Source organism: Oncorhynchus clarkii, chromosome 24, assembly GCF_045791955.1.
Source record: "Oncorhynchus clarkii lewisi isolate Uvic-CL-2024 chromosome 24, UVic_Ocla_1.0, whole genome shotgun sequence".
Classification (NCBI taxonomy): domain Eukaryota; kingdom Metazoa; phylum Chordata; class Actinopteri; order Salmoniformes; family Salmonidae; genus Oncorhynchus; species Oncorhynchus clarkii.
The window spans coordinates 25,881,196-25,900,356 of NC_092170.1; the positions used below are offsets into that span (position 1 = coordinate 25,881,196).

At 47.4% G+C, this 19,161-nt stretch overlaps 1 protein-coding gene across 7 annotated transcripts in view; it reads right to left on the minus strand.

Annotated features, from left to right (window-relative positions):
- The window catches only part of LOC139383202 (unconventional myosin-XVIIIa-like), a 198,639-nt gene that overhangs the window by 84,255 nt on the left and 95,223 nt on the right, over positions 1 to 19,161 (minus strand). For 2 of the 7 annotated variants that reach the window (XM_071127664.1, XM_071127663.1), the window contains exons 3-6: positions 6,004 to 6,069; positions 3,372 to 3,459; positions 1,521 to 1,627; positions 168 to 344 (exon numbers count right to left, since the gene is read on the minus strand). In XM_071127664.1, coding sequence (XP_070983765.1) covers positions 168 to 344; positions 1,521 to 1,627; positions 3,372 to 3,459; positions 6,004 to 6,069 — 438 coding nt within the window. Of the gene's footprint in view, positions 1 to 167; positions 345 to 1,520; positions 1,628 to 3,371; positions 3,460 to 6,003; positions 6,070 to 7,617; positions 7,684 to 9,178; positions 9,281 to 10,448; positions 12,006 to 13,973; positions 14,021 to 15,584; positions 15,833 to 17,205; positions 17,348 to 19,161 lie in introns of those variants that run through there. The other 5 variants (XM_071127667.1, XM_071127665.1, XM_071127661.1 and 2 more) reach the window with 4 other exon arrangements.

Genomic DNA, 19,161 nt, shown 5'->3' on the forward strand with positions numbered 1-19,161 from the left:
TGATCCATTTAAGTATTTTTAATGGACAAAAAATGTGCTTCTCTTTCAAAAACAATAACATTTCTAAGTGACCACAAACTTTTGAACGGTAGTGTATGTAGTGTATGTTCTCATGAAATGTGTGTGTGTGAAGATATGCATCTGCTGTGTGGGTCCTCTCTCCTCACCTTCTCGGAGTACATGGAGGGAGCGCTGAGGGGATTGATGATGACCGTGTTGGGCCCGGCGTGTGTGTGGATGAGGTTTCCCCCGTAGCGCTGCCGCAGGGAGTGCATCACACTGGACTCATTGAGGTACTGCAGCAAGGCCAGGTCCTCAGAGCGGTCAAACGACGGGGGGTTCGCCTGGGACAGGAGCAAAGGTCAAAGGTGAACGATTAATGACTGAGAAGTGTTGTAATACTAGAGCTTTATTAAAGGTACACTCAGCAATACGAAAACATCATACATAACTGAGACTCTGGCTGTCTGAAGTGGGACTGCTCACAGAAACGACCAAAAACAACAGAATTCGGATCTGCCAAGACTACCACCAAGTTTAAGTTTCTCCAGGTTGCCTACACCTATTTCATATTTTCAGATTGATTTAAAAGTCCTCTGTAGGGGTAGAGGCTAGGGGTCCATATGAGACTGGAAATCTGACTAGTAATGTCTTGAGTTTCACTGAGGAGTAGAGGAGCAGTATTAAGCGACGATGAGCAGAGATTTAGTATGCCACACCATGACTTGCCACCAGGAATCTGATGCCAAGTCTTTGATGCAATTAAAACAGATGTCTCCTTCCAACCTCAGACGGGTCCAAGTTTGCACTTCCTTAATCAAACAGATGGTTCAAACGTTTGATTAGATGACGACCTTGACACTAACTGTCCAAAGTCACCCTTATTATCGGTTCACCCTACGAGAGTTAAATGACTGTACATAACACCAGGAGGGGATTTCAACTTTTTCTTTGTCCTGAAAGCAGAGCAGACATCCTCTAGTCAAGGTCTTGGAGACAGCATGTTGTGAATGATGGGAGGTTTTTCTGCATTGTGCCAGAACAGTTTTTAAAGCGTCCTGTAACAGATATCTCCGTGATTCGGGCCTGGTGCCATATCTGTGCGAGTCACCTGATTGAGGCCTGCCAAACTCACACCTGTTCCCCTCTAACCTGTCCCCCTGTCCACAGACGTCCCACAACCCCTGGGCCAGATACAGTCAGCATCCTGGCTGACCATCTGTGTTTGATTCTGGCTCCAGACGGGATGACTGACGGGTGCCAAGACCCCTTCCCACCTTCTTGGATATTTCCCCTACATGCCCCCCCCCCCAGGTCGATCTCTGCTTCATGGACCTCCTAACAGACTAGCCTATACCCTAACGGCAAACCTAAGATAGTCTATGCAATCAAGTAAAGTCAATGTCTTCTCCTTTGACCCTCTAAAGGAACTAGAGTTTAGTCCCATAACAAAACTAAGATGGAGTCTGTAAAATCAAGTAAAATACATAGAATGTGTAGTCCCCCCCCCTCACCCTCACCTTCTCCACGTCATCGTCATCTACGTCCAGTACTGTCCCGTCATGTTCCAGTTTGACCTTCACCTTCCCCTCCGGCAGAGAACCTGCCTCCGTCTTCAGCAGCGTCGCTATGGACACACAACCAACTTATTGGGATATACAGCGCATTCGGAAAGTATTCAGACAACTTCACTTTTTCCACATTGTGTTACGTTACAGCCTTATTCTAAAATGGATTAAAATAAAATATCCATCAATCTACACACAATACCCCATAATGACAAAGCAAAAACAGTTTTTTTTTTTGTGGAAATGTATTCAAACAAAAAAAAACAGAAATACCTTATTTACATAGGTATTCAGTCCATGTGCTATGAGACTCTAAATTGAGCTCAGGGGCATCCTGTTTCCATTAATCATCCTTGAGATGTTGCTACAACTTGATTGAAGTCCACCTGTGGTAAATGATTGGAAAGGCACACACCTGTCTATATAAGATCCCACAGTTGACAGTGTATGTCAGAGCAAAAACCAAGCCATGAGGTCAAAGGAATTGTCCATAGAGCTCCGAGACAGGAGTGTGTCGAGGCACAGATCTGGGGAAGGGTACCAAAACATATCCGCAGCATTGGAGGTCCCCAAGAACACAGTGGCCTCCATCATTCTTAAATGGAAGAAGTTTAGAACCACCAAGACTCCTAGAGCTGCCTGCCAGGCTAAACTGAGCAATAAGGGGAGAAGGGCCTTTGTCAGGGAGGTGACCAAGAACCCGATGGTCACTCTGACAGAGCTCCAGAGTTCCTCTGTGGAGATGGGAGAACCTTCCAGAAGGACAACCATCTCTGCAGCACTCCACCAATCATGTGTTTATGGTAAAGTGGCCAGACGGAAGCCACACCTCAGTAAAAGGCACATGACAGCCAGCTTGGAGTTTGCCAAAAGACACCTAAAGGACTCTGACCATGAGAAACAAGAGTCTCTGGTCTGAAGAAACCAAGATTAAAATATTTGGCCTGAATGCCAAGCGTGATGTCTGGAGGAAACCAGGCATCGCTCATCACCTGGCCAACACCATCCCTACGGTGAAGCATGGTGGTGGCGGGATCATGCTGTAGAGATGTTTTTCAGCAGCAGGGACTGGAAGAATAATCTGGATCGAGGGAAGGATGAACAGAGCAAAGTACAGAGAAATCCTTGATGAAAACCTGCTCCAGAGCACCCAGGACCTTAGACTGGGGTGAAGGTTCACCTTCCAACAGGACAAAGACCCTAAGCACACAGCCAAGACAATGTAGGAGTGGCTCTGAATGAGTGGCCCAGCTGGTGCTCGGACTTGAATCCGATCACACATCTCTGGAGAGACCTGAAAATAGCTGTGCAGCGATGCTCCCCATCCAACCTGACAAAGCTTGAAAGGATCTGCAGAGAAGAATGGGAGAAACTCCCCAAATACAGGTGTGCTAAGCTTGTAGCGTCATATCCAAGAAGACTCGAGGCTGTAATCGCTGCCAAAGTTGCTTCAACAAAGTACTGAGTAAAAGGTCTGAATACTTATGTAAATGTCATATTTCAGTCTTTTAATTTATAAATTTGCAGAAAAAATAAATACATTATTGCTTTGCCATTATGGGGTATTGTGAGTAGATTGATGAGGGGAATTAAACATTTTAGAATATTACTGTAAAGTAACAAAATGTGGAAAAAGTTAAGGGGTCTGAATACTTTCCGAATGCACTGTAGCTTATTGGCTGGAGTGTGCACAGACACGATATCAGGAAAAAACAATAGCATATAGTTTAAAAGCAAGGGTAAAAATTAGCAGGGCCAGAGCTCTGCACCCCTCCTGATCTAAAATGTAAGGCAGGAACTTACCCAGGGAGAAGCCATCCTTGTGAACCAGCCAGACCTTCTCTGAGCCGTACCATGCCTGCTCTGCGGCTATCTGCTCCTCTGTCTTCACCTGGAAGTGATGGTGGAGAAGACAACAGTCACATACACACAGCAGAACAATGACCTTAGGCCAGGTTACCTTTCACAGGGCCTTTCTGTGGCTGCAGTAGCTACCACTCAGCAGTTTTCAACCAAAGAGAGGCTTTAGATTTGAGAGGACATGTGCTCCCTACACACACACACACCTGTTCACATCAATAACATTCACTCATGTGTGTTTAAAGTAGCTGGTTATCAGGCCAGCGTTGAGAGCTTATAGCATGTTACACAGTTATGTATAGTAGCATTGTAAATAATGGGCTGACAGCGGGCATGCAGAGGACTTGCTAATAGTACATGTGATGAAAGGCAGGGCGCTGGAGAGGCTTCAGTGGAGCAGGCAGAGGACTTGCTAATAGTACATGTGATGAAAGGCAGGGCGCTGGAGAGGCTTCAGTGGAGCAGGCAGAGGACTTGCTAATAGTACATGTGATGAAAGGCAGGGCGCTGGAGAGGCTTCAGTGGAGCAGGCAGAGGACTTGCAAATAGTACATGTGATGAAAGGCAGGGCGCTGGAGAGGCTTCAGTGGAGCAGGCAGAGGACTTGCTAATAGTACATGTGATGAAAGGCAGGGCGCTGGAGAGGCTTCAGTGGAGCAGGCAGAGGACTTGCTAATAGTACATGTGATGAAAGGCAGGGCGCTGGAGAGGCTTCAGTGGAGCAGGCAGAGGACTTGCTAATAGTACATTTGATGAAAGGCAGGGCGCTGGAGAGGCTTCAGTGGAGCAGGCAGAGGACTTGCAAATAGTACATGTGATGAAAGGGAGGGCGCTGGAGAGGCTTCAGTGGAGCAGGCAGAGGACTTGCTAATAGTACATGTGATGAAAGGCTGGGCGCTGGAGAGGCTTCAGTGGAGCAGGCAGAGGACTTGCTAATAGTACATGTGATGAAAGGCAGGGCGCTGGAGAGGCTTCAGTGGAGCAGGCAGAGGACTTGCTAATAGTACATGTGATGAAAGGCAGGGCGCTGGAGAGGCTTCAGTGGAGCAGGTAGAGGACTTGCAAATAGTACATGTGATGAAAGGCAGGGCGCTGGAGAGGCTTCAGTAGAGCAGGCAGAGATAAAAAGCAGTTAGGATTTGAAGTCCCAGATCACAAATCACAGAAAGCCATTTCTCCAACTCGGCTCAGAGTGTCACCTAGAAATGCCTGACTGCTCTGTGTTACCATGCTTGACCTTCACAAAGTCTCTCACACTCGACTGGACATGTCTGTCTGTCTGTCTGTCTGCCTGTCTGCCTGTCTGCCTGTCTGTGTGTCTGCCTGTCTGCCTGCCTGTCTGCCTGTCTGCCTGTCGGTCGGTCTGCCTGCCTGCCTGCCTGCCTGCCTGCCTGCCTGCCTGTCTGTCTGTGTGTCTGTCTGTCTGTGTGTCTGTCTGTGTGTCTGTCTGTGTGTCTGTCTGTGTAAGAGAGGCAGTGAAATCTGACAGAGAACATGAAGTATCAGTGAACCGAATCTGTACAAAGACACTGTTGGATGCACATCAATGTCACACAGCATGTGGGTGAGGGGAGGGAGGTGTATTAAGAGAATGGATACACGATCCACACAGCACAGCAACACAACACAACACACAGAATGCTAGGGATGGACTGTATCCCGAGGGATGACAACAAGACAATAAAAAGAAAAGAACACACAGATAAAAAAAACGTATGAAATTGACAGAGTGAAATATAGGCCTACATACTGTTATTTTTATAACGCATAATCAGCCACAATCAGATTAAGTTTTTTGCAGCGTCTGTCTCATTGTCTCTTAAATGGAAAACTGACGTCATGCAATGACATCTACATGAGACAAAATGTGATGGAATGATTGATCCTGTGGAATCCACACAACCATGAATCTTAAGTGCCATCGAACAAGTTTATTTAAAAAAATATATAACAATTCTCCCCAATTTCGTGGTATCCAATTGTTAGTAGTTACTATATTGTCTCATCGCTACAACTCCCGTATGGGCTCGGGAGAGACGAAAATCGAAAGCCACGCGTCCTCCGAAACACGACCCAACCAAGCCGCATGGCTACTAAACACAGCGCGCATCCAACCCGGAAGCCGGCCCGCCACAGGAGTCGCTGGTGCGCGATGAGACAAGGATATCCCTACTGGCCAAACCCCTCCCTAACCCGGACAATACTAGGCAAATTGTGCGTCGCCCCACAGACCTCCCGGGCGTGGCCAGCTGCGACAGAGCCTGGGCGCGGGCCCAGAGTCTCTGGTGGCACAGCTAGCACTGCGATGCAGTGCCCTAGACCACTGCGCCACCCGGGAGGCCCCCGAACAAGTTTAATTTTGAGTGCTGATTTTCCCCTGAAATGTTCTAATTAGGTGAAAGAGGGCCAAATGTGCAGGTAGCTTGGCTTTGAGTGTATACTATGCAGTTGTGTTTGGTGGGGGTAAATGAAACACAGCACACAGGGTACACAGCACTTCAGGGGTCAGTGGTGGGAGTGGTGGACGTGGGAGGTGGAGAGGGTGAATTACACACAGGCACAGCAAAGGTCAGACCTTGGGTTGTTGGGCAGCGGCGTGAGACACCTGAAGGATGGCCACGGGATCCTTGTCTACCTGTCCCTGGAGGACGACAGGCGTGAGGGAAGGAGAAGTGGTCAAAGGTCATAGTTAGAGTTGAGTTACAGTGGAAAGATGGGTAGCAATCCACCAAACAACACAAAACATCATGTCCAGTATGTCATCATCCCTCATAATCATGAGCTGCTGGAATGGAGAGATGTACAGCGCCATCAGAAAGTATTCAGACCCCTTGACTTATTCCACATTTTGATACATTACAGCCTTATTCTAAAATCTATTCAATAGTTTTCCCCCTCATCAATCTACACAGAATACCCCATAATGACAAAGCAAAAACAGGTTTTTGAAATGTTTGCTAATTTATTAAAAATAAAAAAAGACTGAAATATCACATTGACATAAGTATTCAGACCCTTTACTCAGTACTTTGTTGAAGTACTTTTGGCAGCAAATACAGCATCGAGTCTTCTTGGGTATGACGCTACAAGCTTGGAACACCTGTATTTGGTGAGTTTCTCCCATTCTTCTCTGCAGATTCTCTCAAGCTCTGTCAGGTTGGATGGGGAGCATCGCTGCACAGCTATTTTCAAGTCTCTCCAGATGTTCGATCGGGTTCAAGTCCAGGCTCTTGCAAGGCCATTCAAGGACATTCTGAGACTTGTCCCGAAGCCACTCCTGCGTTGTCTTGGCTGTGTGCTTAGGGTCATTGTCCTGTTAGAAGGTGAACCTTCACCCCAGTCGGAGGTCCTGAGTGCTTTGGAGCAGGTTTTCATCAAGGATATTCTCAAGGATATATGCTGCCACCACCATGCTTCACCGTAGGGATGCCAGGTTTCTTCTAGACGTGACGCTTGGCATTCAGGCCAAAGAGTTCAATCTTGGTTTCATCAGACCAGAGAATCTTGTTTAACTAACTCATCCTTCATTATTCTCTGAAGTTTCGTTTAGAGTTTTGAGACAAATGTAAAAACATTATCAGATATCATCAAGCCAGTGTTTACCATTTAAAGTAACGAGAACATTATGTAAGTTATCAGGGTCAAGACCAGGGAGGGATGGGAAGAAAAAACTGCGGGATGGCAAAGAACAAGGAGAGGTCAGGCTCTATGTCTGTGAGATGAGCTAATGCATCATGACACATCATGTCATAAAGGGGAGACAGAGAGAGCAACGAGACAGGAACACCTGCCAGTCATAAATCACACACACTGCCATTCACTCACACTGCGACTGCACACCACACGGGGCAAACAAACATGTGGCACATCTTAATCAGGGGACTATTCCACTGCCATGCTACTGACAAAACAAAAAATGCACTGGTTTGGTTTGTCAGTTTCCATACAGGTCAAAGTCTGTTTGATTTCCCTGGAGGCATCTAGACACTATCACCGTTTAATACCGGCTTTGTTCCAAAAACAAATGAGGAAGGGAAAACACCATGCACCATTACAGATGAACCTTACATAGACAGGCAGGGTGAGAGAGGGGAAAGTTAGAAGAGGAATCTAGGCTTACATTCCAACGTGCCACATGAGCACACACTTCAACCAGGTCGCCAGAGGGGACCCCTGGGGGTTACAGTACCTGAGGGGGGTTTGGGGCTGGGGCAGGACAAAGGGTCGGGGCCGAGGCACAAACTGCCGGCTCCAGCTAGCCATACAACAGCCACAGATAGAAACAGCCAAGCACCATTTAGAAAGAAAGAGGTAGAGGGAGAGAGAGAAATGGAGAGAGAGAAAGAAAAAGACAAAGGAAGAGAAAAATATGAAAAACGTATAAATATAAAACATGAATTGACAAATCCAGTGAAAGTTGACAGGTGACAAAACAATAATGTCAACAGAAAGCAGCATAGACATAAACAGTCAGTTAGTTGAATGAATAGTGAACATGAGAACGCAGTAACCCAGTCATGCATGGATATGGTTGCCTGACGACTCAAATTGTATTATTCCGCTGCTCTACATTCGCTACATACACAGGTACAAACAAACACACATACAAACACACATAAAAGACACACTATACACACACCTGGATTGTGTGTTGTAGTAGACTAGTGGCCTGAGGGAACACACACATATATATTGTCAAATCTGTTGTATTTGCATTATGATGTATATTACTGCCTTCATTTTTGCTGGACCCCAGGCAGAGTAGATGCTGCCTTGGCAAAAGTTAACGGGGATCCATAATACATACAAAATAGAGTTTGACTGCCATGAATGAAGTAATATGTAGTGAAAATGAGAGGGTTGTACAAAACAAAGTCATCAGCGATTGGACCATTTCTAGCTCATCAGTGTATTCTAGCCAACACAAGTTTTCAAAATGCTTTACCCATGTGTGTTCTGGCTCTGGCCCAATCCATCGGTTTCTGGGACCAATCAGAAGGGTTAGAATGTGTTTGCGTTCTAGAAATCGTTGGGGAGGCACTCAGATGCAAACTAATTGTGGAGAAGAAACTAATGCCCGTGGCGTTGCATTTGGCCAGAGTAAGGTGTTTGGGTAGCCAGGCAATGGATATGGCCCATATTAGTAAATCTGTACTTTTAATTAAATGTGCCTGAAAGGAAAATGACAAATTACTATTAGCTATGAAGATAAAGATTGAACATCCAGTGAAGAAAGTAAAAAGAGAATGAGCGATAGAGAGCATGATAGGTTGTTAACGGAAAAGAAATAAGCACCTCTAAATTCTTTATTGGAATGTTAATTAATGTGTCCTGTTAAAATGAATAAAGGAAAGTAAAGATTAAAAAAGTGAAAGAGGAGAAGCATGTATCTAGGCAGTCCAGATGGGGAGAGACAAGGAGCGAAGGTGGGTCTTTACAGGCGCACTGAAGATCCTGTCCAGGAGTCTCTGAGCCTCTTCAGTGGGACTGAGCGGCGCCTCCTGGAGGTCAGACCATCAACAAGTTGAGCTATGAAACTAGGCTATCAAAGCGCAATATTCTAGCAGACCACATTCAACACTGTTTCATCGACAACAGAAATGCATTCAGGTTTTTTCACGCTGTGAGATGTTCACTAGATGCCATGACAATCCTTAAGTCACACACACACACTTGGTTACAATACCTCACTTCCACAGCATAGCAACAGTGAACTGAGTGAATGCTGTGGGGCACACCAGCAAACACACCTTTTGGGTTATGGTTGGGGTATTCTTTGATGAAACGGTTGATGACTTGTTCTGCGGTGAAGCCTTCTCAATAGGAACAGAGGACAGGGGAGAGGCTACCACCTTCCAATGGTACACACAGATACATCCACGCCGTAATGTACACACACATACAAGTAGTCCATAAGATAAAGAAATTATACAACCATGTTGAACAAACTCACAACAAGCCATGCTCTAGATGTCCAGCGTCTAGCTAAGATAGTGAGCAAATCATCAGTAGAGGGATACAAAAGCCCACTTGGATGTGAAATCATTCAGATCTCAATGCACAGGGGGAAGCCAAGCAAAACTATAACTAGCTTGGGTAACAATACACAAGAAAACTTTACCCTTAAACAACTATAGCAAACTCAGATAGCCACAGTAGCAGTCAAAGCCAGCTTGTGGTCGGCTAGCCAAGTAAACAAAGACCCTGAGAGGCTGGTAATTGCCAAAACTCAGCGAGAATCCAGCAAAAAGACCAAACCTTTTTAACATATCTGGCATCTGCAAAATGTGTAGACAGTTCTCTTATCCCAACGCCTGCCATGCTGGCTGCAGCGGGGCTTTGAACTCTTCTCCCAGAAAGACAAAGTCACTATCAATAATTATCTCTGCGGGTCTCCGTGGAACTCCAGGCCACAGCGACAGAACATTCCACCCCAATACGCTTTTTCCTCCTTTGGATACACCCCCCTCCCCCCAGGCTAACTTCAATAAACAAGGCTTCCAAGCTGCAGATGACAGCAGGGTCTCTTGGGTTGAGGCAGTCGGATAAAATAGCTACTGAACTTGTTGTTTTTCTGGAAGCTGTCTCAGCAGCCCTGGCGTCTTAGAGGAGAGACATGTGAGGAAGGAGAGCTGTGTGAGACAGGCTCCATCCCCCAAGAGAAACTCAGAGAAATATGGAGCTGGTATCAGAGCAGTGAATGCAACAAAAGCTTCAGCCCCATGAGACTGCACCCTTTAACAAACTGAGAAACACTGACTTTGTGCAAATGAGAAAGTTCTGGAGAAACAAACAAGTTCAATAGGGAGTTGAGTCCATCATCGTGGCCCCAAAAATGGAGCCTTAACTCTGCTAACAAGTGGAGAACTCAACAAGATAAGTGAAGTTAGTTAAAATACCCCCCCGCACACACACACACACACACAAAAACTCAGTTATCATGGAGATGCAAAGAGTGCTTTCTGTGCGATTAACATCCGTTTTTTCGAGTGGTCCATGCAGTGAGGACAGTAAGCCTACCTCAAGCTTCTTCACGGTTGGCAGTTTGGGGGGCGGGATCAACGCCGGTGGTGGAGAGAGGGCACTCGCCTTGGGAATGATAAAGGCGGGAGGAGGGGAGAGAGGCAAGACCTTTGGAGGAGTAGGGGAGAGAGGCGAGACCTTGGAGACTGGGACGAACCCTGCAGGAGGAGTACTGGGGGAGGACTTAGAGGTGGGAAAGGATGCTGAAGGGGGAGTGACAGGGGAGTATTTAGAAGAGGGGATAAAACCAGCAGGTGGGGAAAGGGGGGTATATTTTGATGCTGATATTAACCCGGCAGGTGGGGAAATGGGGGCTGATTTTAGTGGTGGGATAAAGCATGATGTGGGAATGGCTGGGGAGGATTTGGGGGCTGCAGTGGAAACTGAAGGACTAACAGCAGTAGATTTTGGTGCTGGTACATACCCTACTGGAGGGGAAAGGGTGGCTGATTTTGGTGCTGGTACAAACCCTACTGGAGGGGAAAGGGTGGCTGATTTTGGTGCTGGTACAAACCCTACTGGAGGGGAAAGGGTGGCTGATTTTGGTGCTGGTACATACCCATTTGGTTGGCAAAGGGGGGATGATTTTGGTGCTGGTACAAACCCAGCAGGTGGGGAAAGGGAGGCTGAGTTTGGTAGTGGGGTGAAACCTGCAGGAGGGGAGAGCGGGGAAGGCTTTGGGGCAGGGATGAAGCCTGCGGGGGAAGACCTGGAGGAAACCGAGATCAAATTAGAAGCCATAGGATGAACTTTAGCAGGTACAGCCGACACAGGAGTCTTATCCTCCTGTTTTGAAACTGGGCCGACATTAGAGATAGATTTAATCTCAACCAATTTAGGGCCTTCTTTTTTCTCTCTTTTCACTGCTTCCTCTTGTTCTTTTTCAGACGGCTCATCCATGCGTGTGCGAGGGCGGTTCCTGGTCCTCCCGCGGACCATGAGGTTGGCCATCCCTGCTGATATATCGTCCTTCTCCTCCGTCTTGATGGTATCGTGCTTGAAAGAGAACAGTGGTACCTTTGGGACCTTGGGCACAGATGTTGGCGCTTGCGATGGCACCAATTTAGGAGGTTCAGGGGCAGGTTTAGTAGGCTCAGGAGCTGGAGCATCCTCCTCTTCTGCAGGTAGTGCCTTCCGCACCACTTGACACACCACCTTCACTACCTTCTTGCGGGTAAGGCTCGGATCATCGTTGTCCAGGTCTGGCTGTCTGGCACCTCCATTGGCAGAGTTCCCATTGACGGCACTGACGTTAACGGATCCGTTGGGCTTGCTGTTTCCGTTCAGCACAGGCTCAGGGCTAATTGTGGAAGTTCTGCGTGGGTCAGGGCTCCTGAAGTGCTGTGCTGGCGCCTGGATCGGAGACACTAGACTTTTGAAGCGTTCAGGGACCTTTACAGCCCCGCGTACCCTGGGTGGTGAGGGACTCCTGACCCTGACCCCGGGATGTGTCTTGGCTGGCTCAGGGCTTTTGGTGCGGAGTAGGCCCCTGCTAGGCTCCAGACTGGGCACGGACTGGGAGCGGCTACTCATACTGCCACTGTCGCTGTCTGACTACTCACACAACAGGGAGGGAGAGAGCAGAGCAGCAAGACATGTGAGAAACTAGAACAGACAAAGTAAACTCACACAGTTTATCTTAAAGCATATGCAAACTCCACTTTGGTTACTAAACCAAAAACTTAATCTGAGCAGTCATGTGTTTGTCTGGATCGTCTGATACTGTATGTATGGTTGACCAAAGGGATCACAGGTCCTGTTTGCTCTCATGGACACGTGTGCTGTTATGCTCACCCAACTGCCACATGCCTGCTCAGGTTCTGAAATAGAACAGGGTGGGTTGATACGAGAGGTGGAGGGGTGGGCGTTTCAGACTGAGATAACAGAGGTGTCTATGGGTGCTGACTTGGCTTTCTGCACTACAGCACCTCACTTCTAATAGCAGATCTAATGACACACACACACACACAAACAACATCTTCGCTCAGCTGCAAGAAAATCCTGCTATATCACTCAAACACACACACCTGTGCTGAATCCTTCTCCCAGCTGCATATCACACACTAACACACTGTCCTCCCTGACCTCACTCTCCACGCTACTGAGCACCGTGCCAATGACACTCATTCTTATCTCTCTAGTATCTCTCTAGTATTATCTCTAGTATCTCTCTAGTATTTCAAGCTTGAATTATCCCTGCCGTCCTACAGGCCTTATGATAACCCAACACACTGCACTGCTTCCACAGACGGAGCCTACCTCCACCTAAGTGGTTAACCGACACTTATGGAGGTCGACAACACTTGATTGCAATAATAACCTGCTTTAGTGTTTCATCTTCCCCTCCTCCTATGCTCCAGTCGCTATAGTACCTGAAATGGCTCCATGGCACCCAGAGGGGGCTTAGCTGTGGTTCCCCCCAGACAGGAGGCTGAATGCTGGGAATGCAGCCTGTGGGATACCGGAAGGCTGGTGATCAAGGCCTGGTTCCCTGCTGGCTCTCTACTGTTCTTCTGTCTCTCTCCCTGTCTGCACTGCTGCAGAGTAAGTGTTAAAAACACTGTGTGAGCTCTCAGACAGAGGTCAACTGTGGTTCTCCATCTAACCAAGCTGGAAATGTGGAATATATTCATCAACTCTTGAGGGACAATAAAAGTTGACAAGAAACATACTTGTTTATTATCAAAACTAATAGCCTTCATCAGGCTGTCTGAAACACGTTGGTTTTAATTATAAAGTATTGTCCCCCAAGAGTTGCTGAATATCTTTCATATTTGTGCGTGTGTTGCATATAATATCGCCACGCGGCCCTCAAACTGCCTGTCTGTTAATCTTTAGGCTACATTGAGATATGGCTGCAATTTCCACATCGAGGCTACAGATTATTCAGGAAAAAACTATGTCATTTGAAAAGAAGGCATTATACTATTTACACAGCAATTACAGACACCGCACACAGCGCTGATCCCGGTTTGTTCTGAAATTAAAAAGTGGAACTGTCTGCGACATTACATCCAGAATAGAAAAATAACTACAATCTCCCACGCTGTGCCTCTTTTCACATCGACTTGTTAGTAACTGTCTCCTATGGTGGCGAGAAAGACTAGTCTGGTGTCAGGAGCTACCAGGGTGTGTCTGGTTCCAATGGCTCAGTTGGTTGAAGCACAGTGCTGCTAGCAAACCTCCAGGTAAGAGACCAGTGATGTGACAGGCACATCTCAATAGTCTGATGTGGCTTCCTCTCCTCAGCTGTAAGGATACCATAATGGACTCCAATTCCCAGAAACCTATGATCCCTTTAGTCACATACTCTCAGATTCCTGATTAAGCCTACTGCAGGGCTATTTCAATTCCGGTCCTGGAGGGCCAAAACACTTCTGTTCTTTGTTTCTACTTGGCAGTTAATTGCACTCACCTGGTGTCCCAGGTCTTAATCAGTCCATGGCTAGAGAGGATGAAAAGTGTTTCTATATAGCCCTGCTCTAGAGCTTCACAACATGATAACAATATCAGTCAACTTACACCCTGATTTGATATCTTGGAGCCTGGTGGTCTGACCTCTTCTTTGACCTAAAGGGTTTGGTAAGACAAGGAACTAAGGTCAAAACCTACGACACTTTGAAGTAGTGGTCACTTGCCAGGGGTACTTGCAGGAAACACTCCCCTCACTGCACAACATGCAAAACACACACCATGCCGCAAACCTGGATGTACACTATGTGGAAGAGCTATCTACCACATGGTGTCCTTTTAAAAGTGAAAGTTAATATTATTCAGACCCTAAGCTGTAGCCACATTAATTTGGCCAGTTTCTATGTAATAGTGACACATGAGAACTACAAGACCTGTGTCACAGCCGTTGAAAGAAGAGGACCAAGGCGCAGAGGGGTGAGCGTACATTTTCTTTTTATTAGAAAAGACGCCGAACAAAACAATAAACACTACAAAACAAACCGTGTGCCATAAACAAAGCCAACTTCCCACAAAGACAGGTGGGAAAGGGGCTACCTAAGTATGGTTCTCAATCAGAGACAACGATAGACGGCTGTCCCTGATTGAGAACCCTACCAGGCCAAAACTTTGGGTAACAGTTTGGGGACGCATCAGTTTACTGTGGAGCTACATAATGTGTTGTGATGGTCAAACAAAATAAAATCAAAAGCCAGCTTGGCAGTCAGAGCTCCCCTAGAATAAAGTATTTGAAGCGATATCACAGAGCTCGTCATTCTGCCAAAGCAAATTACTCCAGTCAAGGTTTTTACATGGTGAGTCAAACACTGACATTGGATCATGCATATGATGACAACGGTTACTTTTAGCACACTGTCAGAAAACCACAGCAGAGGCATGGCTGTCAGACCGCAAACTTTCAACGACGTGACACTCTCAAGCCCCAAAATGGACGCTTAGTGGAGGTGTGATACAGGCAGGGCACACATTTCACTAGGCCCAGACATCAACGTAACCCACCCCATGTCCCCACACCAATGTAACCCGCCCCGTGTCCCCACATCAACGTAACCCGCCACGTGTCCCCACATCAACGTAACCCGCCCCGTGTCCCCCACATCAACGTAACCCGCCCCGTGTCCCCACACCAACGTAATCGGCCACGTGTCCCCACACCAACATAACCCGCCCCGTGTCCCCCACATCAACGTAACCCGCCCCGTGTCCCCACACCAACGTACACCCGCCCGTAACCCGCCCCATGTCCCCCATGTCCCCACACCAACGTAACCCGCCCATGTCCCCACACCAACGTAACCCGCCCCGTGTCCCCCACATCAACGTAACCCACCCCATGTCCCCACATCAACGTAACCCACCCATGTCCCCACACCAACGTAACCCGCCCCGTGTCCCCCACATCAACGTAACCCGCCCCATGTCCCCACACCAACGTAACCCGCCCCATGTCCCCCACATCAACGTAACCCACCCCGTGTCCCCCACATCAACGTAACCCACCCCGTGTCCCCCACACCAACGTAACCCACCCATGTCCCCACACCAACGTAACCCGCCCCATGTCCCCCACATCAACGTAACCCGCCCCATGTCCCCCACACCAACGTAACCCGCCCCATGTCCCCACATCAACGTGCTGTGAGAAAAACTGAACAGGACTTCCCTTTTGCTCCCAGAAGGAAAAGCGTGATGAGAATGCCATGTTGACTGCGCTGATGTCATGAGCTGTGCTGGATGAGGGGGGACAAGGGGGAGAGCAGGAATGGAGAGAAGAGCTGGACAGACGGACGGACAGTTGGATGGAAGGGTAGATCTTCACAATAGAGGCCAAAATCACTGGATCTTCACTCTAGGGGCCGCAACCAGTGGGATAGTGGAAGGACGTGTCGCAGGAAGTGAGGTGAACAAGTCTAGTGTGCAAAGAAAAGAAAGAGGAGAGGGGGAGGGACAAAAGAGGGATAAGAGCTCTCCTAAAGATACCCAAACATACATAGCTACATACATGAACATACTGTACACAGAACCAAGACCCAACCATTCAGTTATGATTGACAAGTGATTTGTGGAAATGTTGACCTCATGACAGTAAAAAACAAACAGAACACCATTATAGCAATACCTACATATGACCTTTGGGATATTTCCCCCCCAGAACAGAGCGCTTTAGTGGGGGTCAGTCAGTCTGAAGACTGGCTCCGGCTCTCCAAGCACAGGCTCTAATGTGTCTATAATAGGGGGGTTTTGTTGAGTTCTGCTGCTTATCTGTGGACACTGGGAAGGCTCGGCCAGGCAAGGGCCCGGGAGACAGGACAGGGCGTTTTTTTAGGAGGAGCCATGTGGGCATAACGCCTCAGAGGCCAACATCAGGTTGGATAGCCAGGTTGACTCTCTGGTTCCCTCTGAACACACACACACACACACACACACACACACACACAACTGTGCATACATATAAACACTATTTACAAACACACAGACCAATAAAATTGTATTTGATCTAAACCGGATATAGCATGGTGACTGACACTCTGGAAAATGTGACTCAGCCACTGTTTTGGGCACCAGTGGACGTAGCTAATAACCACAGAACAAAGCCGTATTGACAATACTGAAACAATGCAGTAAAGAGACAGGCCTATGCCCAGAGATAATGAAAGCTGAGGAACAGACCTATAGTCTATTACCATCCCAGTGCTGGCTTGCTTCTGAAGCTAAGCAGTGTCAGTCCTGGTCAGTCCCTAGATGAGAGATCAGATGCTGCTGGAAGTGGTGTTGGAGGGCCAGTAGGAGGCATGCTTTCCACAAAAGACTGTGGGTCAGCATTGCTAATAGCATAGTTCACTATACCAACACACAATGAAGAGTTAACGTGGCTTTTCCAACAGAGGCGAGAGTCAAAGACACAAAGGCTCCATTCAACTTCTGCCCAATCTGCCTATAACAGTCAGTTCCAGACAGCTACCATCACAGCCTTCCTGGCAGACACACTCCTTTCACTTCTATTATTACACTATTCTACTGGCACATATGCTAGAGCACACAGATCAAACCAAATTAACCAAGTTGCTTTGGCTAACACTACACCAAGGCTCAGGCAACAGGCTGTTAGCATAGCTAGCTAGCATCTCCAGAGCCACAATGGCTCCCCTTAGCTGAGCCTGAGCTCAGTTGCAGTGAGAGATAGCGAGCCCCCCTAACTGTCAGCCCTAAAAATAGTGTTACCAGCCAGGCCCCTGGCAGAGACAGTCACACAGTCCACAGATTCCTCCACAAAAGGCCTTACCCTTTCCACCAACAATCCTGGAACCACGGCTCCTCCTTTACCTGCTGTCCTCTGTGAAGGTGAATAGTGTAGTTCGGTTTGGTAGATCCAATCCTTCCCTGACCGAAATACGCCCTTAAAACGGCGTTGGCGGTAACGGAAGTTCAACCCAGAGTTAGTAGTGTGTGAGAAAGAGCTGAGATAGCCGGCGGACTCACGTCACGTCACACAGGGCACAGGCTGGGGAGAGGAGCCCCCTGATAGGCTGACTATTCTAAGAGAGACAAGGAGTGGACAGCTGTCATGATACCAGGGTCCAGAAAGCTACAAATAGCCCCCCAGAACCAGCACTGCTGCCACTAATGCCGCCCCTGGTTCCCTGGCTAGCCCCCCACCCTACCCCCAAGAATTCAGGCCAACTAGCAGCACTCTCTCTCTCATTCCCTTTCTCTCATGGAGGTTGCTGTCTCCTCAGCTGCTCCGTGGGGACCCCTGTGAAGTCAGTCAGTGTGTGTGTGTGTGTGTATATCAAATCTCTGTTGTGAATATGAGGAGTGATGGATGTCTGATAATGGTAGTGTAATAAAGTGTTTTGTTGTTTTTAGACAGTCTACTGTGAGCGTGTGTACTACATACCTGAAGGTACACTACTAAAATAAAGGTTAAATGCATAATAAAGGTGCATGTGTGTTTTGATATTGAGGGAAGTCCTTTCTCCTGTGTGCAGGTCTGTGTGAGGCTGGGAGTGGCAGAACGAAATGCAGAAAAGGACGGGAAACGGAGGAGAAAACCAGAAGCGCTATGACATGGGGCACAGGAAATGACACGGTGCTTGGTGCCTCCCTCACTCTCACACCAGGGAGGAAGCATGCTGTAGTGCACACTGGGAACAACATTAGGCATCAATCCTCACACATTCTCTCTCTCTCTCTCTCTCTCGATGAGGGGAACTGTAATAAACAGTCAACAAGTAAACAAACAGTGGTGCAGTGTCACTAAGGGAAGAGGCACAGAATACCATATTGATACAATCCTAAAGGCACATAAATCAATGCTATTATCTACTCATAACCTGGTAACAAAACAAGCCCTTGGGCCACTTAATATAATATCTGAACTATTTTTCAATATCCTACTATTCTCAATGTTATATCACTAAACACCAGTAGAGGGCAACACTTCCTATTCAAGGCCTTGTAAATGTATACACCTCCTTCACATAGCCACTAGAGGGAGTAAGAACACTAAATATAAACCAGCCTGTACGTTGTGTGACAGAGCAGCAGCACAAAGACAAAGAGCTGATTTTTCACCAATCGAAACAAACTGACAAAAATCCAAGTCATGTTACAAATGCTTTGTAACAGTAAGACAAGGCTAGGCTAGGCTGTTATCCAGTTAGCTGTGTGTGGAGTGAGCTGAGGGGAATCTGGGCAGATGAGTGTTGAACTGTATACTGGACAGGCGTAGCCTGCAGTGCTGAGGCAGAGTGGTTCTAGAAGCTGGCCAGAGAGGTGTAGTTGGATGAAGGGTGGGGACTGCTGCACAAGGCTAATTTTAGAACGTGGAGCATGGTAATACAGTGATGTAACTGAGTTAGTGTGTGTGGTAGCATGCATGCTCGCTACTACATGTGCAAAATGTGCATGCAGTGTGTGTGTGTGTGTCTACTTGTCTGCTGTGTATAACACATGTATTAATGCATAATAACCTTATAGATCAGTGGTACAATATAGTACAGATAGACCTATCTGATTTCATGACATGATCATTGTAACAGTAACTAGAAGTTGTTCCAAAGAACACTGATGATAAGAGAGACAGAGCGGTCTGGGAAGTGTGCCTGTTGGATGCTGTGTGTGACGGCGCTCCCATCCCTCTGTACGAATGGCAAACAGTAGGATCCAAGAGGAATGTAAGGTATGAGTTTGTCAGCAGGGAAGAACAGGAACAACATGCTGCCTCTGACACGCACAC